Genomic DNA, 25,827 nt, shown 5'->3' on the forward strand with positions numbered 1-25,827 from the left:
GAACTCACTGCTGAGGCTCAGCAAGGAGCAGGGAGATGACATCGTGTTGGGCAAAAACACTGAAGACAGGAGAGTGTGTTTTGAGTCATTAGCACAAGTAACAGCACTGTATTTTCTTACCATAACTCATTTCAGTGTTTTGCTAAAAACAGCTTAAACGATGCCTGTTGAAAAGCTTTAATCCTATGTGTCATCACGTGTAGGTGATAGAGAAGAACCCCGGAGGCTGGTGGTATGTGCAGATTGGAGAAATGGAGGGTTGGGCCCCGTGTTCCTACATTGACAAACGTAAGAAGCCCAATCTCAGTCGTCGAACAAGCACGCTCACTCGGCCCAAAGTCCCACCTCCGGCTCCGCCTGTCAAAAAACAAGATTCTGCAGAGACTCTCCCTCACTCGAACTCAGTCTCCAAAGCCTCAGAATCACCAAAGCGACCCGTGTATGAGGAACCTGAATATGATGTTCCTGCAATCGGATGTGAAGGTGAATCAGACACAGATTCTCTCAAAAACGAGCGCTCCTTGGATGTGAAGATTAGCAGTGTTGTTAGCAACAAGTATCGAAGTTCCCCCCCTTCCAGCAAGGCCTCCCCTCCTGTCAGCAAAGAATCTCCAGTTTTCTGCCATCGGAGGTCCTCCTTCAGATCTGTAGAAGAAGTTGGTAAAGAGGAGTGTATCTATGAGAACGATGGCTTTAGGCCAAGTGCTGGCATTGACGGAACCACAGCCAAAGGATCAAGTGTGCCCAATTCTCCAAGGGTTTTCCATTCCTCTACAGTCCCACGCAAACCTTCTGGGTCCTCTCCTTTGCCTGGCAGACCCATGAAAACCATGACACCAGAGATGAATCGGAGAAGCCAGACTTTGGGCAGACACATCGATATCAGCTTCAGGTCCCAGGACAACAGTCCCCACTCCTCATCAGATGAACTGAGCAGAGGCCCCAAGAAAAGCTCGGGCCTCAGCCGAGATGTGGAGCAGAGAATAGGTCAGAGTCCTTCCACCAGGCCTAAGCCTTCAGTTAGACCTAAACCACTCCTGACCAAATCAGAGCCCCAGAGTCCTGAGAGGATGGACATTAGTTCTCTTAGACGCCAGCTGAGGCCTACAAGCCAGTATCGACATGCCCTCAAACCTTCCCGTGGTGATGACCCTGAAACTGCCTCGGTTATCTCATCTGAGGACTCGATGTGTTCACGAAGTACGTCAGATCTGTCCTCTGTTTACTCCAAAGGAAGTCGTGGTGACTCTGACTTAGAGGGTCCTAGTCTCTACCGCTCCCTGGATGCCTATAAGAAGGTCCAGGACTCTGAGGTCAGTTTTCCAGCTGGGGTTGAGGTGGAGGTCCTGGAAAAGCAGGAGAGCGGTTGGTGGTACATCCGTTGGGGCTCAGAGGAGGGCTGGGCTCCCTCGTATTTTCTGGAACCTGTCAAAAAACTGGGCGATGCTGGTGGGTTAGACTCAGATGGAAGTGGTGGGTGTAAGTCCAACAGCCTGGAGAAGAACGAGCAGCATGTCTTGACCCTCAATAACATCAATATTCAGGGTCTGACCCAGCAGCATCAAGGTCTGAGGAGGAGCACTCCGCCAATTCCTTCCAAGCCTCCTGGTGGTTTCTCGAAACCTTCTGGGTTGGTGAACGGAGGTGTACGGATGAGAAATGGGGTACGCCAGGTGGCGGTGAGGCCTCAGTCTGTATTTGTCACAACAACACAGCCAGCTAAGGACACCCATTACATGACGGGGTCCCTGAGGCGAAATGACTCACTCGGCAGAAGCGATCACTACAGCTCCGGTTCTGCCACTCTTGGTGTCCGCCGAAATGCCTCCTTCAGCACTGTGCGGCCACACGTGGTTGTTGAGAGTCAGACAAGGCCCGCGGAGCGCTCTAGCCTGGGGTCTTCAGGGAGCGGATTCAGCACAAGCAATGTTCAGGACTCCCTTGGCAGATTTAGCCAACGCAACGGTATCCCTGTGTCCACAGTCCGTCCCAAGCCCATAGAGAAGAACCAGTTGATCCATAACAACCTTGGCAGGGATGTGTACGTGTCCATCGCTGACTACCGTGGCGATGAGGAGACGATGGGTTTTACTGAGGGCACTTGTCTTGAGGTGCTAGAGAGAAACCCAAATGGATGGTGGTACTGCCAGGTGCAGGACAGCCTGCTCCCCCGCAAGGGCTGGGTCCCATCCAATTATCTAGAGCGGAAAAAATGAAACCTTCGCTCCTCAACCCCCTCGCCACACTTCCCCTTTTCAATGTCTGAGGAAGTGGTTGGCGTCATTCCTTTAGAACGTCACCCCAAATCCCCCATAAGCAATATGTCCTTGAAAAAATGTATATTTATGAAAAGACTGTGTGAAAAGGAAGATGTTTTGATCTAATAAGGAGGGGCGCTTTTAGTGCTGGTTTACTAAAATGTATACAAAGAGGGTTGTATAGATTTTATGTGTCGTATTTGGGAATGAGACAGAAACGCAAGATTGGTCCCATTTGAGGAGGAATGTCTTTGAGGTACTGTGCAACGTGGTATGAATGGGAGTGACAACCTCTCAAAGAGGTCTTGTATTATGTAATACAATTCTTGACCTGGCTATGGCCGATAAGTGCCTTTGTATTTGATCATCTGAATGGAAATCCGTAATGATGGATGGCAAAATATTAAACCTACCAAAACTTTTTGATGTGCCATAAGCCTACGAAGAGAGTATTTCCCTAAGCAAGTGCTCCAATAGAGCGCCAGCGACGTGGAACGATTTCGTCTGGAGAGCTGTAATCGGTCCAGTACGCAGATTTTTGATTGAGAGTTTTAAATTTAAAGGATTCAAGTCACCCGAGAATTTACTTATTTTTAAGCCACGTCATCAAGCAAACCAACCAACATTTAAATCGCTGCATTCGTGATTTTTATTTTAATTTTTTTTTTAGCTTCTACTTTTGTGTTACAACGTCTTGTGTTGATGCAAGTCTTCCTTGGAGAATTATTTCTGCGCTCTTGTTACATCGCTAACAGCCTAGAATTGGAAAAGCTCCTGGCTCTTGTCATCCAGAGCAGCATTGGCAAAGCACACAGTAGGCGCTCACAAAAGGTCAGATGAGTAGTCGTGTATAGAAGTCATAAATCATCCTTTCAGAGCCCCAAGAACAGTTTAATATTCATGCTTTAGTCCCCGTGAATCTAAGCGGGATACCCACGATAACCTGAGAAGCTTGATTTTCATTGTTAGATATTTTATGTTTATGGGAAATCAAAAACTACACGAGGAACCACGTAAAACTTGAATACTTTCTAGAACACCTCTTGTTTAGGTAGCTAATAACCTGATGAAAGTGGGGAAACTTCTTTGACAAACGGTTAGTTTAACTGTGGTGCTTTTAGTTCCAGGAACAACTGATTTTGTACGTGTTCTGTTTTGTATGCCTACAATAATACTGCTGTTATGGAGACGTATCAATTAAGTACTGGAAATGAGGTGAAATAATTAAATCCCAGGGACGTACTTGCATGGATAGCATTTAGCCCGAAATGTGATCCACCGAAGAAAAATATAAATTCATTGGCTTGTTTTTGTAATTTTGCTATTTATTTATTGTACAAGTGATAAAGTGTATTCAGCAAAGTGAAAGCTTCCCTTCCAATGGGCTTGATATTAAAAGTACACATCTGCTGCCACAGGAAGCAGCGTAAACACTGACTGTTGCTAAGCAGTAAGTTTCAGCTTGGAATTAAAGTTGTCGTACTTCAAAGCGTTTTCCCACCTTTTATTTTTCAGTAAGGAAGGTTTTCGTATTATTTAACACAAGTCCGTTTCAATGAATCTCAAAAGCTGAGACCCCCCCCCCCCCCCCTTTCTAAAGATTCAGAGCTGGAATCCAATTTCTAAAAATCAAAAGGCTGATGTTCAAGACTGCTGAAATATTTTCTAATGAACCATGTGATCTCTCTGTATGAGGTTTTAACTTTTCATTATGTTTCTGCTGGACAGTATCATATTATGAAACAAAAGTACAGTACCTGCTAGATTGCAGTTATCTATTTTAGCAAAACCTTATTTGTTTATCGTTCATTTGAATGTGATCGCACAGTGGCAATAATGAGGAACGAAGTGGTTCTGTTTTGTTGATTAGTGCACTTTAAATTCGTTTTTATCGTGCATTAATTTAAAGATGCAGTAAATAACCAGCATATTATTTATTGATATATATATTTTTCTTTTCACGTCATATTAGAAATTGAACTCTTAAATACGGGAATGACCATGGAGAAATCTCTGAGTAGAATTGGAGAAACTGAGACCTCTTGTGGATGAAAAGTGGTACTACAACATTGTGATTATTTATCCCATCCACACACTCACCAGCCATTCTACCTCGGTGCAATAAGAAATGCACTGCTGGTCAGTGAGTCTGCCCAAAAACTGTACAGAAAGTGAATGTCTTTCTTTTTTTTTTCTTTTCTTTTTTTTTAATCTCAGTGCAGCTAAAACTATTTTTGTAACACGTTATTGGGCAATAATTTATTTGTGGAAAAACTGCAAAGTTTCTTATTTTTCTATGCTGTGTGCTGCAACTTTAGCAAACCACGGACACTTCCTTCATCTTTATTGTGCTTTACATAATGCCTGATTTGAACTATATTTATTGTGAGCAGTTTTACGTCTTATCTTTCAAAACCATCTTGGTTCCACTTTCAGGATGTGGCTGTAGGATTATACTGATTCATCTTGTGATACGCTTTGGGTTCGGATCGATCAGAAAGCTTGAATGGCAGTCCAATTATTTGTAAAACAAATGATGTAAGAATTTTGCATTTATTTTTGAAAGAAATTCAAACTTTTTTTTTTTTAATTTCTGAAGTCAAAACATACATTTTGATGTTAATATTTGCTGTACAGCAGCATGTGTCATCCAGACGAAGGCATTATGTAAATGTGTCGAATCACTCTTTAATATCTTCGCTTCAGCACGTATTGTTATTATTGTATATTGCTTTGATTGATCAAGCTGAATTATTTGCAAGGGAATCATTACGTGTCTAGCCTACCATTTAAGTGTGTAGCACCTATCCGTATTCATGCGTTGCCCGGGTTGTTTTTTAATTTCCTTATTTTTCCTGATGTCGTCAAATTCTGTACCCACGAGAAAATGTGCAATAGGAGAAAAAACAAAACAAAACGTGTCATGCTTCAACGAGAGGAGAAATATCGCAGGTCTAGACAACGTAAAGAACGCCATCTCATCTGCTGGGTGTAGATATTTCCCGTCGCGAGCTTTAATCATTTCAAGTGTGTCTAAACGAGCAGTTGTGAACGAGCTTCGTCACCCTGGAACTACAAACCACGCTCATCGGACCAAAGCGCTTGGATGTGGCGCCTCATTATCTTGTGGCGTGATGGACTTTTATTACAGAAGCTCAGAGGAGAGTCTCTGCTCGTCCTGCCGGGGATCACCAGCGGCGGAAACCCACTGACCCATTCTGTGTTGACATTACAGCCATCTGTCCTCTCGGATGGGGAGTTTAGGGCCCATCATCCGGGGGCCTCAGCGGCCCTGCTCCTTGCTGTCACATTTGTGCCTGAATGGAATTTTGATAGCTTCTTGTTTCTGTGTTGTTCTTTTCTTTACGCTTTCTTCTTGCTCTCCACCTGCGCGGATGCCTCTTCTCACACTTAGCCCCTTGTCGACTAACCGGGTCCTTTCCTCGCCGGTCACGGCGGCGAAGGGCGGCAGTCGGAACCATTAGCAATGACGGACAAAAGTGACATCAGCAGGACAACGATAAACGCTCCTTCGGGCGTTTCAGTTCAGTCCGTCCAGTTCCAGGATGTATGCCAAAAACAGAAAACCGTTGTCTTTGCCGAGCTCCTGGGAGGCCTGACTGAAGTCAAGCCGCCCCGTCTTGCTGTTCTCTTGTTTCCTGTCTCCACCTCATCGTTCAACCTGGGTCCTAGAGATGTGACTTCTAAACTGTCCTTAGCTGGCACCCACTGCCTCCGTGTGAGGGCTCTACACACAGCAGAACCGTATATGAGAGAGCAAGGCAGCACAAGCCTCCAGGCTTTCCTATCATACATGAACCATGTTAGAAATCTCATAGCTTGAGGGAGAATTATCAATGTTTGTAAGCTGGGAAGCAGCAACGAGCTAGCTGCTCTGTTAGCTACTCCTCTCTGCTAATTGTTGACACTGTATTAGTGGAGGCTCTGCTTCAAACAGGGAAAATTGACCACACCAAAAACAAGTGTCTGGAGGCCTGAACAGGCTCCTCAGCACTCAAGGGAAACACGGATAACCTTGAATTGCCTTAGAAGACAGCAGTTTCCCTGCTAGCGAGCAGTCAAAAGTAACTCAGCACAATGTACCACTGTTAAATAACCTTTGAATACAACGTTCGCCACCGTGCAGCCATGCGTTGCTCCACCCATTTCTAGTTTCGGCCCTAATAACACGTGAAGGGTTTACCTGCAGCCTCAAGCTACAACTTCAGTTTAACATCTTGCTCAGTAGGTGGCAGCCAAAGACTGACGGATTAAGCTACAGTTCAGCACTCCAGTTTCCAGTTGTCTTGCGCTTCCCCAAATCTCTGCAGCAGGGGGAGGGAGTGTGAGGTCAACACTAACAACAGCCACATTGAGAGGATCAAGACCCAGGTACCTCATACCACGATCGCCCTTTAAGCTGGCGGTTCAGCCTGTCTCTGCACCACACCGTGGCAGCATGGAGGGAGGAACTATTTGAGCCCCCCAGCTGCACGGTGGAGTCAGTGGTGAGAAACTGTCAGTCACATCAGAGAATTATTCCCAACACTTTCCCAGAGGTCAGCCAGGGGAGACTGCTCGACCCCACCTGATTTTTATTTCAACAAATTGATGTGCCCAGCGCCTTCAGATCTATCATCTAAAACACGAGCTGCTGCTGTGTCATCGTCCACTTCTCTCTGTCCTTCCCCACCGGGTAAATCGTCCCTCGTTTCTCAACACAGCTCCTTTTCTGCTGATGCTGATGATGTTAAGGAGGGTTGGGGGGAGCGTTTGCGTGTTTTGCGTGATGTGATGGATTGTCTGCAGGTGCACCGAGGTGAAGGGGAGTTGGGGGTCAAAGAGACTTGAGATGCAGAGGGATCAGACCGTGGGTTTACCAGAGGAGACCAAGTTGAGGAAGCAGTGCTCTGATCGGAGGGACGGAGGAGTGGGCACTGCCCTGTTCTGTTCAGAGGAGAAATCCCACAGACAGGGAGCCCATTTTATCAAACTCCTCAACCCGCCGTCAGAGTTAATGAGCTCTTGGCTCCTGAACCCAAGCTGTGAAATCTCCCTGCTGCAAACAAACTGCTGCATTCGAAGCTGCTCACAAGAAACAGCGAGTTCGAAAGCAGCTTCCCTGAGTCTCCGTCCATAGAATAACTTAAGAAGTCACATCTTATTTTAGCTTCTTTTGTTGTCAGCGTCTTCAAGTCTTTTGTAGCCCTGAGGGTGTGAGAGCTGAGTTGGCTGTTGAAATGCCACAAACTTTTTTTTGGAATAAGAAAGGAGAGGAAGAGGGGAAAAAAAAAAAGTCTTCACATGGTTGGATTCCTTGTCAGTTCTCCCTTATTCCTTTGTGGTTTTGTTGAGATAATAATTGAATGTTGTGCAAGTTTAACACGGTAGTTGAAGGGTTTATTCCCATCTAATAAGAAACAATAATCTGTAATGGAGAGAAATCAAAAGAAGTGTGATGAAAGGGAGTCAACAGCACCCAGCTCTGGAATGGAGTGATGGTTGGGTTAATGAAGGTGTGTGTTTGATGGAGGGAGGGGTAGGTTTGACGAGGATGTTTCAGCAAGTGTGTGGGAGCAGTCGGGAGGTACTTAGGGGGATGGAGCTGTAGGTTTTTCATTAATATCTAGTCGTCGTTCGAGTTTGAGAGAAGAGAGCAAGTGAGGCTTTGGGGCTTCCTCTTCAGCAGTTGGGTAAAAAAGCCCCCAGCCTCTGAGTTGGGAAATGCTGATTATTTATGTCATTCTGTAAAGTTCCTCGCAGAGACTGAGCTGTTTGACGCGCCAGCGGGCATCAGCAGGAGCTGTCTCCCAGCTCGAGAGGGGAGGCTGCGTTGAGGAACGAGGCGCCGCAGCGTCTGTTTGAATCCCAGTTTCTAATTAACACAAGAGGGTGTCTTAATTAACCTCAGCCAATCACGATATTCCAGCTCAAACAGCCTCCTCATCAAGAATATTGTGGCTTCCTTCTGCCCCGGGTGCCGTTTGGAGCTCAGCCATACTTCAGCGGTGGAGGCGAACAGTCAGAAGTGATTGATGTTGAGTGACAGCTGATGGAGATTCATGGGAAGGTGGAGGCTGCTGCAGCCTCACTCTTGCATTTACAGAGCAGAATTTGTCAGCATCCTGCTGTGGAGAGCAGTGGGCCAAAAAAAATCCCTCTCACTCTTGATCTGTGAATCCTGATCCAAACTCAGTTTTTGAAACTGTCCCTTACGAGCGCGTCACCCATTACGAGTACAAAACCAAGGACAGGTTTCGCGTCGGACCAAAGGAGGTGCTAATTCTCTTCTTTCTCTCTCTCTCTCTCTTTTTACTGCGCAGATTCTCTTGAACTCTTGCAAACTCCCGGTTTTCAAAAGATCTGCCACCAAGAGGCTAACGGGGGCTTCGTTCCTCTGTAAATGTCAATGAATCATTCAGAGATGAGGCACCAGGCCGCAACTTTGACAAGACCCCGAACCGAGCCGTTCATCGTCCCGGTGCCGCAGCACAAACCGAAGGCGAAGCTAACGCAGCTAACTGACCGGAAACATTCTGCACGTGTGCATTCCTTTTGAAAACTGCATTTTCTATAGCTACCATTTCATTCTGACAAGTCTTGTTCCTTTTTTTTTTTTTTTGTATCTTGTACATGTTTACATTGTATCTCACATTGCCCAAAAAAGAGAAACAATATTAAATGTATTATCTTTGTTGTTTTACACGGCTCCTTTTTGTTGTTGTTGTTGTCTCCCGCTGCGGTCCCGCGTGCTCCAGCCGTGAGCAGCCACTCTGCCCTCCTCCCGATTTATTCAGACATTTTCTAACGGTCCTGTAACCGATGGAGATATTTTATCTTTATTTGCCTTATCGTCCGGGTCGATTCTAAGTGAGCGTTCGAGGCGGAAGAGCAGAACAATGCTGTTGGTTTTGTACAGATGCATAAGTTATGAGAGGAAAGTGTGTGTGTGTGTGTGTGTGCGCGATCAATGAAGACAAATGTGTTGCTGGAGCCCCGATTGTAAAGAGACAAGAATTCTGGCCCCGCTGAGATTCATCATTTTGACCACCAGTCCTCACCTCATATTATTCATGTTTCTCTCCAAACGAGGCAGAACGATTATATCACAAACTGTTGGCTCGATTTGTTGACTAGCCGGCGCACTTCATCGTTCCAGACTCAGAGCGGAATGAAACAAGACACTGCACATGTCTGCAAGCCGCGGAGCCCAATGAGCACGACCCCCTCTCACCGACCACACCGTTTGTGTGCTGCAAGAATGATGCGCTTCTGCAGGCGAGCGCAGACGTCGGCATGGCTGTGGGTTCCTGCCTCCACACTGCAGAGGGCGTTTTAAATTGGATTCTGGACCTCCGCTGAAGTCGAGGGCATCTTTGTCTTGTAAGATCACAATTTTTTTTTTTTTTTTTTTGGCAGTGCAAATACAATCAGACGAGGTCAAAAGATTTGTTAGGCTACGAGAGAGCGCCACCGATGGCAGTGACGTTGCCACAGCAAGTTTAGCGCCGCTTCTGCTGTCACCATGACAACGTGTCACGTCCACAGCGGCCTCAGTGCTAGACACTTGTTAGCAACCGCTGGCTTAATGATAAAACTTCCAATTTGGTTGAATAAAGCATAAACACAAGGCAAGCGTGAGTGAAACCTGCAGCAGAGCTGAGGGAGGTGGGTGCTCATCGGCGACAACTGGGATGTGGGACCGGTGCGACCCTCTGGACGTGACGACAGCTCTCATGGTGTTCACTTTAATTTCTTATTGATTTCCGTGAGGAAATGAGTGGCCTGTTAGGTCATGTTTGCATGTGAATTTACCAGCTAAACAACCCACCCGCCACAAGACCAGTGTATGGAATTCAAGCATCATCAATCGCCTGCAATCATGAGTTTCCCAACTTCCACCCCGGAGATTTATTGCACATTAAAAGGGAATTTCAGGTTGTGCTCGCACGTTGCAAACAAACCTCGGAGGTACCGAATGCTCCAGTCGAAGCTACGCAGCAGTCGCCTCGTTGGTCGAGCAGCTGGAGTCTGAGGTCTAATCTGTCTCTTCAGTCCTAAATCCAGCTGCTTCCTGCTGTGGGAGGTGACAGCGAACAATACATCAGTAACAATGACGATGCTTTGTTTTGTTATAGCCGCCTTTCAGGACACTCAAGGTCACCACACAGAAACCATTAAAACAAATACAAGATGCAGCAAAATAATGTCAAATGCAAGCAATGAAAAGAGCAGTGAAATCATTCCAGGCCCCTTCCAACAAAACTGATTCGAGGGAATGAGTCCGTCTGGAGAGGGGAGTTTCAAACTGGGATTTGAAGGAGGATCTGGGTTTCTGATGTTCTGAGGCAGGTGTCGGGTACCAGCTGGGCGTCCAGTGCTGAGGTGGCCTTGATATTCTCCTGTTTGTAATGAGAACTAAACTTCACCTGGCATGCTTTAAAAAACAAACAAACACTCCCCATAAAGTGTGCAATTACATTGGGTTGAAAAATAAAAGAGAGCCCATTTCCTGTTTCAAGTCCAAATGAACCACTTAGTTCATTTGGAAGTCTTCGCGGAGACGACCATGACCACTGTCCTCCAGTAGATGTCTCTCTTGCACCAGCCTGGGTTCCGGGCCTCCTCACCCGCAGCTGAGGGGCCAGACAGCGAGATCAAAGCCGTACACAGACGTTCTCATACGGAGAGACCTGCACCTTGTAGACTCACCACGTACACTGGCACTTATAAGCTGAAACTGTATTATGCGCGGCCATCTCTTCATATGGCAAAACTAATAATATCAGATGTTAACATTAAAAGACGATAATCTCTGGCAGGGTGATGAATGATCAGTTGAACAATGTGTTCGATGTACTCGTCCCCATTATTCTTCTCGTGAGATTATTACTCATTTTATTCATACGTCCCTTTGTGAGCTCTCCCATGTGGAGCTAGCAGGAGTCCGTTTCTTCTGGGCCGACAGACAGATTGTTATCTCTGAGGAGACGTCTGGAGGAGGTCCTTCTTTGTACTCATTCTTTTTAAAGAAGCGCAGACCGAGCACAAGTCGTAAAGAAGGCTGATGGTGCTGCTGAGCCGTTCCAGGAATCCCCTGATCCCCTCTCCCCTACCTGTCACCGTGAAGCCCCCCAGCAGCTGGGGCTGAGGCAGGGGCCACGACAGATGATGCAACAGAGGGGCCCCCAGATGACATAGCGTTGTGTTCCGCCTGGACCTCAAACAGAACGGCTCGCTACATCTGTGTTAGAGGCCAGCTCCAGTTTCTGTAGGTCAAAGGTCAAGCCCACAGAAAGACGCTTTATAGGGGAGCTCCAGTGTCACACTTAAGTAACGTGAAGTGGTGTTGCAAACATGACTCATTCACCAAGTTGTGATATGTGAAGATAAACTGTACAGACGCAGAGTGGCCGGAAAATAGAAAGGGCTGCGCGCTGCAGCTCAACCTGAGAGACGGGTGGTGGGCGGGCCGAGTCGTACTGGCTTGCTTCGAGTTGATACGTGTGAATATATCAATCCTCTTCAGGCTTTTTTCTCATTTTGTCAAGATTTTCTTTAATAATGACAAAATACTCATTCTGTCTACGGACTCTGCACCCTCCTTGTCAGTAGTCATTCTACATAAGCTCACCACAGTGAAGCCATCACTCGTTCAGCGGAGCTCGCCTCTGTCTAGGTTTGAACATGTCCTCGCCGTGAAGCAGAAGACACGGTAACCGACAGTGAGTGGACGTGGGCAGGTTTGAGTCGACTATGAAAGTCTTAATTCATGCTGGTGCCTTTTGGTTTGAAGGTCCGACTTCTGTTCCTCTGGCCCTCTCCCACCATATCGCACAGAAACCAGCATGAATGAGAGGCTGAAGAGGCTCAGAATGAAGCTCGACATCCCGGCAGCATCTCATCTCAGCATCTGAAGGTTCCACGGATTAGCAAATTGACCTCGAGTGAATATTGTTTTGTTCATTTTTCCTTTCTGTCAGTACTCCAGCTCTTCCTCAGTCAATGTAGTTGTTCCTGGTTGTTATCTATCTGCACTATCTGCACCCCACTGACATGTAACGTCCCCACACACTGTTTTAATCCTTCACTAAGTGCCATCATGAAGCACCAAACATCAAAACCCTTGCAATCATGGGGCGGCGTGGCTCGGAGGTAGAGTGGCCGTCTAGCAATCGAAGGGTCGCTGGTTCGATCCTCACTTCACCCGGCGACCGTGTCCAAGTATCCTTGAGCAAGATACTGAACCCCTCATTTCTCCCGATGGCCCTGTGACGGACTGGTGACCCGTCCAGGGTGAACCCTGCCTCTCGCCCAATGTCAGCTGAGATAGGCTCCAGTATAGGAAATGGATGGATGGATGGATGGATGCTGCCATCATCACGACTTGGGAGGTTACTACTGAAGGGTTAGGGAAGTAAATAAAACAACGCAACACTGTATTATCAGAAACAAAAAACTGCAAAAGTAAATTATAGCTGATGAAGTGAACACAGTGGAGCCAAAATCTCACCATGAATCTGTTGGATCTGCAAATAAATTTTCCCATAAGCGACATCTTTTTGTTGCTGGAAGGATTCTGGTTTGTTGCACTCCCCCAAGTGGCCAAGGGCATAAATGCAGGCTACCTCGTTCCAGAAAATGCTTTTTAAAAACCATCCTAGTAAGTTTCTCTGCACATATTTCACATAAAAGACACAGAGGCCTTCTCAAACAAACCTGGAGAGTTTATTAACCACAATCATCCGACACTGAAGAAAGCTCACATTGTCTCAAATGAATAAGAAAGAAAAACTGACCGGCCTTCAGGAACACTGACAACGTTCCGCTCCTGTCGACTGTTGGTCCCGGTGTTCACGTGGGGGGTGAACAGGTATCTCATGTATGACAAACAAACACACAAAGATGGAAAGAATCTGCTTCCCGTGCTGCTGGGATCAGGCAGACACAGAGGAGTCGTAGAAGGAAGCAAACACACACGAGGAATGGGTCCACACCTCGGTGATGGACCAGCACATTACAGGGTCAGTGACATTCAAGGAGCCTGCGGACTACTCTGATGCAGAAATACCTGTCAATACACTGATGACAGATGAAAACCTTCCCACAGAAGGCTCTTTATATGAACTGTGGAGTTGACTGGGTTTCATGTGGTCCAGAAAAAGAAAATTCTAAAAATACAGTGTTTTGTATCAAGAGTTTTTCTTTTTACAATATATCTAAAAAAAAAAAAAAAAAAGGGAGGGGGGGAGGGGGAGGGGGAGGTTAATTTGGTCGCACAAAATCAAACGTGCCACGGTTGAATCTCCGAGAGCAACACTGGCCTAAACGTGGACAAGATTACAATCAATAGCTTCATAAAGTGACATTTATCATCACCGTCCATGTACAGTGACGCTTTCTGACTACATCCTACGAGCTGGAGGGGCTTCCTATCGTCACACGGGCTCATACACGAGAAGATAAATTACACAGAAAAACACCTGATATCCAGGGATCCAAGTAAAACCAAGAGTTTACGTCTCACGGTTTTGATTGTGTACTGCAATGTCTCCGCAAGGTACAAGTATAGAAAACAATACATTTAAATCCTCATGGTTTTGGATAACCAAGAAAAATTCAAAGAGAATTCTGGTTATCCATCCAAACAAAGCTAGAAAAACACAAACTTTTTTTTGTTTTGTTTTGTTTTGTTCCTACTGAAGCACACCGATAAAAATAATTAATCTCTCTAAACACATAAATTAACATTCAAATCAACACTTCAAGCAGTAGCATAATCAAGGTGTGCTGTGGGAGGAGGAGGAGGAGGAGGAGGGATGTGAACCATCATTGTCAGTGTTTGCTGGTAGAGGGCAGCTGTCAAACACCGTAGCAGCATAGGTTTGAGCCCCATTATCTACAAAATGAAGTCAACGACATAGAAAGGAGCCGCTCAGCTTTGTGGGACGCCCTGCCATGAGCTATGGCTTCTTGTTGACTTGTATTTACAGGTGGATGGCATCATCATCATGACATGACGGGAAGGGAATCATACAAATATTCAAAAGAGGAGCTTCTGTTTTATACCCTCGCCCCTTTCTATAAAGGATCTTTGCTGCTGGTGAAAAACCTGTCACAAAGATTATTAATAGTTAAATATGGGAAACGTCGTGGATTTATAAAAATAATTGGAATCTTGTGTGCTTTGTCTCCTCTGAGTGAACATTGTGACAGTTATGCCACGCAACAGGCATTCAGAGACACATCTGCATGTATCGCATGTGGGTTAAGGCAGGAAGCTGGTGGCCCCTGATACCATGGCAACAATCCTTTGACTTCATCTGTTGTTATGGGAGCTTTTTTTTTGTTTTTTTTTTTCCTTTTTGGAGGAGCTGTCAATTTGTCACAAGCACTCACAGTGTATCAGGCGTGGGGATGTCGGGTTGGAGGAATATCTCGACCCTGAGGAGAATCAACTATGTTCTACTTCCTGTTTCCTTTGTCTGAACTGCTGATTGTTTAAACCGATGAATGTCTCTGTCCTCTCGGTCGGTTATGGGGCGTGTCGAGAGGACGATGCTGATTTCGGTGCAACATACCACATTGCAGAGCAAGCAGCTAGCTAGCACAACAACATAGCTACAACCAACATTTGCAATAGAACTACCAGAAAGGTATATTAGATTATACGTGAACAAGAGGTGTTACAATCCTAGTGAATATACTCAGCACCCACTTGCATCTCTAAACACATCACTTCACCACGACGATAACAGAGAGCCATCGCTTCATCACTGCGAAGCTCAGTAACACACAGACACAAGTTGTGACGTACTGAGACGACGAGCGGCTGCGTGTGTGCTTATTTTGACTGCCCGAGACAGAAAAACCTCCCAAAGAGTTCCTTCTGAGACCTTCAGACCCACGAGACTCATGGGTGACCGTCCCTGTACCTCATCAACACGGCTCAACAAATGAATCGCTGCGGAAATGGTTCAGTTAGTCCTCCCCACTAAAGTCCTCCAGGATCCCAGGAGAGAGCAGACCGACCTGGCAGGGATGGAGTTTTCTGTGCCTCTGTAACGTTAAAGTGACCTTCCTTGTATCTGCTGTGGTAACGACTCAGGCAACAGGAACTGTATGAAAATAGCAAAGTACCAGAGGGATTCAACTCTCCTGTCTCTGGGAGTCTCTCGTCCACAGGGAGGCTGTCGGTTTGCCGCCGTCCGCTTACGTGCTTCGGTAGGTCTTGATGATGTCTTTGATCTGCCGTCTGCAGATTGGACAGCAGGCGTTGGACATTTTCTTGAGTTTGAGGCCACATGTGTAGCAGAGACACATGTGTCCACAGGCGTAGATGACCGTGTCCACCATGTTCTCGTAGCAGATAGAGCACTCGTCGGACCAAGGCCCACGGCCTGATGGGAACGTAGGTGACTTGGGGAGGCTGACCGGTGAATTTGGGATTGTTCCTGTAGAAAAATAAATAAATCCACAATATATATTAAACTCCATGAGACAGTGAAGCAGCATTGCAACTGTTTTGCCCAAATGTGTTCTACATCAGTGCCATAGCTGAACCCGGAATTATGCAAACATGCCTGCCAAAAAGGACTAGCATCTTCTCACACATTTCAGGATGAAAGATGTCTGACAGCAGGCGAGAGGAAACAACAATTCAAAACAGGTCTGATGTTGTTGGCGCTCAACCTTAGCCAGTTAGCTACCTGACAGCGGCCATGAAAAGGCCAGATGAGAAACCATTAAACTGTCATATTTCTCTGCTCCGCTGCTGCTGCCACAACATGATCACAGCTAATTATGTCCTCGGAAAGCGACCTTGGCGCGATGGACATGGTCACTTGCTAGCGAGTTCTGCCAGCATCATTTATGCGCACTGCAGTGCACTTTTGGCACGTTTTCATGACAGTTCCAGCTAAAGATGTAGCTGCTCATCTTCCCAGCATGATGGTGGCAACGCTGGTGTTTGGTTTAGAATTTAGTTTTAGAGCATGTGACAAAAAAGGCCCAATTAAATAAAGAGGGTTACACGACATAACAACACATGGCCCTCCAGCCAGCTGCAGATGCAGCAGCTGAGGGACCATGAAGTGCTGGCCGTTGTTCCCAACGACTGCAGGGTGACATCTGCTCACTATCCCATAATGACTTCCATTAAGTCCCCTGCGGGGTGATTGATTCTCTGTTGCTGTACTGCTAGTTCCCTCCCTGGGTGTACTCACCCCCCGCTGAGCTGCAGTATGCTGCAGAGCACAGCCCTCCGTTCAGAACCGGATCAGAGATGCCGCTGCCCAGGGCGCTTGGAGTGTGTGGTGACGAGGAGGGGGAGCTGGGGTTCGAGGTGGCCCGTGGATCCCCGAGATGAGTGGAACCTGGACGGGGAAGATACAAGGACCTACCTGTTACTGATGGTGTTTGGGTCAATCAAAACATGGGTTACTTCAGTTGTCTTGAAATGTGTCTGGATGGTCCTACTAACACACACACACACACACACACACACACACTTGCCATTACAAGTATGAATAACTGGGCCTTGAAAAGGCTGAGAAGCTTTGCTGTGTATTTGCAGTTCCTTTACAGGATCAAATAGCACGGATGAAGAAGACATCTTAGTCTAGAACTCTTTGGACTGAATAAATAAAAAAATACTCATAAAATGACTTTCAGAGAAGCTGAGAGTGTCAACATCTTTAAACATAACCTGACTTTGGATTGTTTCTCTTTCCCAGTGTTGCATTTATAGTCATGAGAGCACAGGGAGAGCACTCTGACTGTGATGGCGCTGTCATTTCAGAGGTGTGCGCTTATTTATCACTGTAGCGGAGCGCTCACCCCATTTTTTTTTAAAGACAGTAGGAGTCCTGCATTCTTTCCATGTCCTGTGTTTACACGATGGGCAGAATAATAAATGGGAGCATCTTTCTAATATTTACAACTTGAAATTGCAATGACAGCAAGGCTGTCCCAAGCTGAACCTAAAATGAATCCAGCTACTTCATCTAATGGTATTAGCTGAAATAAAATGTTTGCTCCAGGAATGACAGCTGTAAAAAAACAAAAAAAAACAAAACACCACCGTGTGAGGGGAGCAGGTGACCTGCTGAGCCCCAAAATATGTAAAATCATTCCGTATGTGTCCAGTTGGTTCGGTGTGTGTCTGCAGCAGCAGCACAGAACATCCTTGACTTAACGGTAAATGTAATTTGGTGGTTTGACTGTGCAGCTCCATCACGTTCATACACGGAAGGCCAAAGGCTGGGAGAGCAGCAGCAACCCATCAGGTTTAAATAAGCCAGAAACAGTGTGTGCGGGAGGAGTTGGGGTGGTGGGGGGTCAACAGAGGGCGTGCAGAGTTTAGGGTGCCATGAATGACATCAGCCAATAGAGAGCTTGGAGTGAGATATCTGGGTCGTCATTTAAGGTGGGCTGGCTCGGGTCAGCTGACCTTCTTCATGATGTAATCCTCGAAGATTGAAGTTCTTCAACATGGAAAGAATCCATACTGGGACCCAAGTGAGTTCTATTGTCTTGATGTGGTCATTCACTGTCAAACAATCAGATCAAACGGACAGCGTCACATCAGCCACACCGGCACTTCCGTCAGGAGCACGGAAGACAAACATGTAATGTTCCTATGTTTCTTATATCTCAAGCATGATGCAAATCCAGAGATCAGACATGCCAGGACATGTGCACGCATCAGCCACACGTCACGCACCTCATCTGGAGATTCATCTGATGAAAGATGATTTTCCCAACAAGAGGAATAACAGGTATGTGGAGTTTTTCCCCACACGTCTGCTAAACTGAGACGGCCCTATGCCGGGTTCATGTAACGTGCTCTGCTCACACACACGGGATTGTTATGGTCCATCGTATTTGATCTTTCACACTGTAAAAGTGAAATGACTCCCTGGAAGAGTTTAACTGCGTGTGTGTGTTCAGTTACATAGCAGTATTATGTAGCTTTCCACAGTTTTCCATCTGTTGGGTCTCAGCAGCCTCCAGTCTCGTCAGCTTCCTGATGACACACACCGCCACTGAGGGTGTGTGCGCGTGCGTGTGCATGTGTGTTATTTAAAAACTAAAGTATTGCATCATGGATCTATACATTTGCGATATGTGCCTGTCAGTGACCTTGGACCACCAACATTTTTTCAGTCTGTACTTGATAAATATTCGAGCCTGCTGGTGGAATCCTCCAGGGACACGGACGCACGCAGATCAGTCCGTGATCAAGGACATTCGCCACACAGCTGGTTGTCTGCATGAAGTCGCGGTTAAAGAACCAGTATGATGGGACATATGTGTGACCGAACAACCCAAGAAATGTCTACCACCTCCAGCCCTCACCAGCTTTTCTCACTTTTGTTGACTTTGACTTTTTCCAAGATCGCTCCCTATCAATATTCTTTCATTTTCAGGACTTTAACCGTTTAAAATGCCAGGCTGTTTACCTGGTTCTTTGTCATTTGCCCTTATGTCCTGTCACTTTAAAGAGAACTGTGGTAGTTTACAACAATAGCTATTGCAGGGACAATAAAAAAACACAACAAATTAAGATGCAAATGAGCTGTCGGTGCAGAGCCGTAATGTAATCATCCACGAAGCCTTTCCATCAACTGCTTTGCTGCTTCTCAACACAAAGGCAGATTACTTTAACTGCCTTCCCTGTAGCTTCCTGTCACAAAAACTGCACTCTAACAACGGCGCCATAAGTCAGCTGCCGGGTGTACATTACACATTAGACCACTCCAGTGCAGTTATTTTCTTTGATGCCACGCCGCTGTGATGAATCATTGTTCCCCTGGACAGTTGACAAGAGAAAATGTGGATTGAGAGTCACAAGCTACACTGACCAGTGCCATCGTGATGACAGCTCGGCACTAACAAACATGCCGGCAGCCCGCTGCCATCTACACCAGCAGCGGGATCAATCCGACTTGATGCACAGGGCCGAAGGACTGAGCCAACAATGGGTCACAGGGATTTCGGGGACCTGTCCCAGAGGAGGGAGGTCATAAACCGCACCAGCAGAGTCATGTAACTGCACTTCATGAGTCTGTTGATATATTTGGATACCGAGGGTTGCCCTGGCACTCCCGAGCCCCTCGGAGCTTCAGTGTTATACTGTACGTGCGGCTCTTAAAATGACGCAAGAGGTCTCGACCTTCTGAGGTATTCACTGTCTATGTATAGAATGTATAGAGCCACGGCGGGTGGAAGACAAGGAAACGCCTCTGTTGCTTCATCCAAGACAAAACACATCACTTATCGACTTTGACTGCCAGTCGAGATGCTTTACTGTCACGTTTACAGCTTGGAGGAAAAGGTTTTCCTGCTGGTGCCCTGATCACGGCCTCTTTCTCTCACAATGCGGATGCACACAGAAACAAGCTGGTATTGACAGATGACCTACAATGGGATGTGGCTTTGTTATAACACAGACAGAAACACATCACCTATTGTCAGCCTTCGCTAACACTTGTGTTCCCACCCTCATCCCAGGTCTTCAACCCGAACCCTGGTCATCCCAGGTTCCAGAATCCTTATCGATCCACGTGGAACTAGGTTTATCCTGTGCAGAGGTTTTAGTTAGTGCAGTGGTCAGTGAGCGCGCACTTTTCCACATGAAACGGTCTGACCTGGTGGTTTTTACATGTCTGATGCTTCACATGTCGATAAGCTGTACTGCTGCTGTCAGGTGAGAGTGTTATTAACGACAGTTGACCCCGTGTAGGATCCACTAGATTACTTTAGCTTGACCACACTGAGGCTGTGTAGCATGACAGCCTCCCCGGTGGAATCCTCCCCATTCCTCCCTCCCTCCTTCTGTCCATCTCTCTCTCTGCTAATCCCCCTGGCAGGCGGGCACCTCCCGTCCCGGGCAGCTGAGGCAGGATCCGTGGTGCCCATCCAGATCTCGCCAGTTCAACACTAGATTAAGGCGACCTATGTGAACAGCTGCGAGAGGCAGGCTGCTGCTCCGAGTCCACATCTCTGCCTCTCTCCTCTGCTTTCCCCTCTGATCACCCTGCCATCCATCTTTAGCACATCTATGGAGAGCATCTTCCTCCCAAGCACGGCAGCTATGCAGGGAATGTGAGGAGGGGGAGGGGGGTGTTTGGCATGAGGGCTTGGGGGTGGAGGGTTTAAGCGCAAGTGTGCCAGCATGGCTTTGTGTGTGCAAGGATCCTTGACAGTCTCCTTTAGGGAGTCACAGCATTCTATCAATTCAGGGGTTCTCAAAGCGGGCACAGGGACCCCTCGGCCCATGAGGTTCCACGAGTGATCCTCAGCAAAATATAAATATTTTATTTGACTTTTATGTAAATGCTTTTAAGGCCTTCATCGCACCTAATAATCAATACAGTACTGCTGACCAAACATGAGCTACTCATTTCTCATCTAACTACTAAAAAATGAAAACTTTTTACCAAGCTGGACATTTGGCCCAAAACACCTAACAAAATTAGATTTTCAGTGCTTTTAAAAAAATGAACTGGACTTTTCCCAGGAAATTAACAAAAGAGCTTAGAAATGATATTTTTGATGGACAGGCCAGTGAGGTCGGATCAGCTCTCTTCCGTCTAAGGTTCTGGGCCTCAGTCGTCATAAAAGGAAATCACGATAGAAGGCAGTCAAAGGGAAAAAGGGGGACCCGTGTAAACCATTCAGCTCTGTGAGCTGTGACCTCTTAGAAGTAGGTGGCTGTTAATTTAACTGCAGAGAAACTTGTTATCAGGCGCCATCTAAACAATGTGCAGGCGTGTGTGTGTGTGTGTGTGTGTGTGTGGGGGGGGGGGTCATCACTTTCCTGGGTGCAGAATAAATGTTAATAGTCTCTCTTTTCTGCGAGAGAGAGATACGATCTTGTTCTGAAAGAAACTAAAACTTAGTCAGGTGTAGTGTGGAGATTGTGTGTGTCCATACACACTTATTTATATAAATGCAGGACCAAAATGAATGGTTACACACTGAAAAATGAGCTGTGACTATCAAAAGTGAGTCGAGTTGGTGAATCTGAGGACTCTAGGGGCAGAAACTACTGTTGGCTCCTACTGAAGTCACTTGAGTGTGTCGTTTTGATCTCCTGCAAACAACCAGCTCCTGGTCACTCATGCTGGCTGTGCATGACAAGTTCTGTTCACGTTTTTATGTTTGTATGAACACAACATGTCTCTTGTTGATAAGGAAATCCATTCTTGGATTGCTCTTTCTTGAAGGAAACAAACGCTCAGCCTGCAGCGGACCACTGCGACCACATAATCTAACAAAACAAACATGCAAAAGCTGTAGAAAAATGGACTCTCTCTTCCGTACAAGATTACAAACTGATAAGGACAACGCGAAAAAAGGGAGCGGAGCTGAGCTGACGTGACAGAAGATGAGCTGAGGAGGAGAGAGGAGTGTGGCAGCTGCAGCCTGTGAGGATGTGGGTGGGGAGATGCTTCACTTGAGCATGACCACGCTGACATTTTAATGGAATCTATAATACATGTGTGGTGGGTCACTGGATGGGTGTCCTATTTCCACAGCACACGTTCCCCTCAGCATGTCTGTCTCAAAGTTCAACCGCAAGCTTGCTCGGGTGTCATCACAGACGTAGATGGTGGGGACTTGTAGTCTGTGGGGTGGTGACTGCTGGCAGCTCTGATTTCTGCCATGAAGAGCTGTTATTACGAATGTCACAGTTAACAACCACTGTACAGCCGTACTGCTGCTGGTTTAGCAGCTCAACTCTTACGGTCGATGAGAGGAATGACACCTTTGCTGTGTTCGTGCTGTAAATATGGAGCCGGGGCTAGCTAGCAGCTGGCGGCATTCTGTGTGTCACTCTCATTGCACTTGCTTCCTCTCGGCTCTGACAGTCCACCTGGTAGCTCGTAGGGCAGTGCAATCAAAATGATCATGAAACACATCATGATTCATATTTTCACAATACTGTGTTTATATCACAAACGCTACTATTGGTACATTAAAAAATATATATATATATATAAAATCCCTCTGTAGATGGCACAAATGCACTCGCCAGTCGTTGTGTCAGAGCACAAAGTGTCATGGCGGACACCAGCGCCTTACGCTTTGATATTTTGTACAGGTACAAGACCCAGGCGGTACACAGGAAGCTGAATTTTCAGCACTATTTAAGTGCATTTTTCATTATTTTTGTGAATCACAATATGTATAGAACTGCCATAACATTCATCGCGATGGTGTCATGACTCACGTTTCACACTGACAGAGCTGACTGAGGCAGTGACGGCAGCTGCGACTGTGGAATATTCCACCGTTCTGACATTTTCACAGGACAGATGATGAGGAAGGTGGAGGAAGATACGAAGTTGCCTCCTGGGCCTCATCGCTGACCCAACTCTCTCTTGGTGTCTGCCTCATTTTTGCAAAAAGTCTGTTTCAACATGAATCTGAAGATCAAGAAGGCCTTTAAGAGAAACCGAGCTCTGGGAGATGAAAAACTCTGCTCCTGTCTGGACGAAAGACTGAAACAGACAGGAAATGATGCAAACTAGTGGGCGGCACGTAGACGTACTTGAAAATGATCCCAATCTCAAAGAACATGTTGATTTCAATGTAGACTTCTTTTGAACTACAGAGAGGACATGCTCTCAGTTTATGCTTGATGCAATTATCAGAGATATATTAAAAATAAATTAACTACCCTTGGTGGATATGGAATAATGAACACAAGTCTAAATAAATACATTTTTAATGGAAATAAAAATCCACCCACACAATTTTAGCTCGTTTCAAAACCCTTGTCTAAATAACAGTCGCTTGAAAAAGAACAACCCTGATGTCATCTGCTAGATACTGAGGCTCCATGACTGCTGCCACGATGACTACAAGAGGTGACGCACTGCTGACTTCATCCATGTTCGTGTGCTCTTGACTGACCAGCGCCACCCTGAGGTACGTCTGGGTACACTTGTTCCTTTTTAAAGGCCCCATGACTTCACACTTGTCCACATCCACATACTGAGCAGCAGACGCCCACCAGGGAGTCGAGACCCCCCCCGCCCCCCCACGCATCTTCAACTCACATGGACTGAAATCTAAACTGCTCTCCAGTTAACACAAAACTGATAGATCACGATTTGCTCCAAAGACAGAGGAGATGCTTCCTCGTCCGAAGCAGCTGGAGTGAGGATGGTTCACGCCGTAGAGAAAATTCCATGATGGGAGCTGATAAGGAGATGTTTCATTGTTCTTCTCATCCTGTTTTTTTTTCGTGCTGCCAAGGTTTCAGTAACTGATGGAGATGCACGTGGAGAAAGCGGGCGGGCGGAGCCAAAATGTAATTCAACGGTAAAATAGGTGATCTCTCTGGGTGATAACGCTGCCTCCTGCACTGCAGGGACACGCTGAATTTGGGGAGGCTGCAACAAAGCACTTCCAGAATAGATCCTCACTCTGATGTGTATTGACATGGCTGTCATGGTTACACGGCTGTCAGCTGACACTAAGTGGGTCAAGCTAACAGCGGAGAACATCAGCCCACAGTGAATAGAGTGAGCCAGTAGTGAGAGGCCGAGGTCACTTATAACAGGTGAAGGATGAGTGTAAAAGAATGCAACATCCAAAGAGTTTTCATTAGGACACATTCCATTTCTCCCGTTAATGTCTCGTTTAAGGGAAGGCTGTTCGCTTGTAACCTCCTTTAACCCTCCTTCCCTTTCCGCTGCAGTCGCTACAAAAGCAGGATGTATTTATAGATGCCTCTTCCTCCACACACAAACATTTAAGACACCTTTAAACAGCCGGTGCTGTTCGAGCTGCCACGTGCGTGTCTGCAGTGTTAACACACCAGCCTTGGTCAGCATTCACACGTATAATCAACCAGGGCATTTCCACCACTTTTCCTGGCTTTTGGAGGAAGATTTTCAAGACTATACATTCTCTGATTGCACTGTAAGCAGGCGTTAAGGGACAGAAGTACCTGGGTCCGTTAACCTACATCGTTTGATACAATGTTGACATGTAATATTAATAACCGCAGGAGACTTTCCTCAGTTGTTCTCAAGTGAGGCAAAGATACTCAGGCAGGTCTTTATGAAGCAACATTTTCCGGCTCTTTTTATTTCCCCAAAACGTGATTACTGGCTCCAGCATCTGAATATACGAAACAATGACTTGTTACGGGGCAAAATCCTGATTGGAACGTCTTGCTTGAATGTTTTTTAATGTAATTACAGCTGCACCTGCTGCACTGCTCACACCTGGGAAGTTGAAATTCAGTTGGCCAAGTTTTTTACGGAGCTCAAATCTGAGGAGATTTTTCAAGTTGGTGAAACTAAAGTAAACAATTCCTGAAAATGCATTGAAGCCGACCGAAAAAACGGTGAGCGAACGCTGCATGAAAAATAATAGCTCTGTTCTTCTTTTATTTATGAGGAATATATAGATCGGTGCCTTCGTTCTGTTTGTATCGAAAGTAATACAATTCTGACATATTTATTGCTTATTTGAGGGCATATTACCTTTTTCTGAAAGAGTAGTCCCAGGTCTCATGACTAAACATAATCTGACAAAAAAAGCTCTCAGAAAAAGGAGCACAATGACATGTATGGGCTCCTTGTAACTGAAATGACAAGTTTATGCACCCCCATGCAGTATGAACAGTGTTTCACGGTGAAGACATGTAGTACAATTTAGGGACTCATTATTTTTCCAAATATCCAAATTTTGACCATTGATTCATTCAATTAATCAAGTTGAAGTGTTGGACGCTGCCCTGACTTTTGGGGCACACTTTGAAACCATCGTATTTGTTGGAACCCAGGATGCCGGCCGTGACGATCTCATTTTACTGCTGAACAGTTCACAAAAGAGGCGTGTGAGGCGAGAAATCAGTTGAGTTGGATCAACCAGTGTCACTGACCCACAATGCACTGCACAGGCCGCAAGTAAGATGGCATACAGTAGATCAACCTGTGGCTCTTTCATCCCTGTGCAGCGGCTCCCTGTGGCTTTGGAAAGTAAATGTTAATTTTTCAGTTTATTAATGTAATTCTGAATTTGAAGGTTATGGTGACGTGAAAGCATCAAAACAAAACGTGTTCAATTTCTTGCCTTATAAAATACTCACAATCGCGGATGTACGACACCCACAGGCACGCAATTTATTAAACTTTTTGATCCCCGGTGGCCCAAACATGGACAAAGCCAAGATAAGAGTTTCTGAAGAAACAAATAAAGTTTTGTTTCCTCCGTAGCAGTTCATTGATTTCATAACGGTAAAAAAAGATATATGTGGTGTTACCTTCATTTTCGATGTCAGAAGGGTTTTGTGGCTCCCGTTGTTTTCTTTTCTATGGTTATCAGCTCCAAATGGCTGTTTGAGGGTTTAAGGTTGCCGACCCCTGGTCTAGATGAAGACGATGCGACCGGACTTTTTTTTTTTGAGGACAGCTTTGACCCTGTGTTGGACTGACACGGTCGACGGGGGCAACACAGACTAACGCCAGCAGAGATGCTTCTTGACCTGCTGTGAACGCCACCCTTCCATTTTTCAGTCAGGAACACCACACGTGGATGGAGT

General features: G+C 46.0%; 2 protein-coding genes across 9 annotated transcripts in view; one reads left to right on the forward strand and one right to left on the reverse strand.

Moving 5' to 3' along the window:
* Positions 1-9,045, forward strand: part of sh3pxd2aa (SH3 and PX domains 2Aa) — a 118,501-nt gene extending 109,456 nt beyond the window's left edge. For 6 of the 8 annotated variants that reach the window (XM_086210499.1, XM_086210503.1, XM_086210504.1 and 3 more), the window contains one exon: positions 204-9,038. In XM_086210499.1, the coding sequence (XP_086066625.1) occupies positions 204-2,216 (2,013 nt within the window). In that variant the 3' untranslated portion in view covers positions 2,217-9,038. Of the gene's footprint in view, positions 1-203 lie in introns of all 8 variants that reach the window. The other 2 variants (XR_015117520.1, XM_086210505.1) reach the window with 2 other exon arrangements.
* Positions 9,046-12,981: 3,936 nt separating this feature from the next.
* Positions 12,982-25,827, reverse strand: part of neurl1aa (neuralized E3 ubiquitin protein ligase 1Aa) — a 45,977-nt gene continuing 33,131 nt past the window's right edge. Inside the window, exons 5-6 of the mRNA XM_086210509.1 lie at positions 16,484-16,633; positions 12,982-15,712 (exon numbers count right to left, since the gene is read on the reverse strand). Coding sequence (XP_086066635.1) covers positions 15,471-15,712; positions 16,484-16,633 — 392 coding nt within the window. The 3' untranslated portion in view covers positions 12,982-15,470. The remainder of the gene's footprint in view (positions 15,713-16,483; positions 16,634-25,827) is intronic.

This window comes from Aulostomus chinensis, chromosome 8 (genome assembly GCF_037954235.1).
Source record: "Aulostomus chinensis isolate RoL2024-O1b breed Wild chromosome 8, RoL_Achi_v1.0, whole genome shotgun sequence".
Lineage (NCBI taxonomy): Eukaryota > Metazoa > Chordata > Actinopteri > Syngnathiformes > Aulostomidae > Aulostomus > Aulostomus chinensis.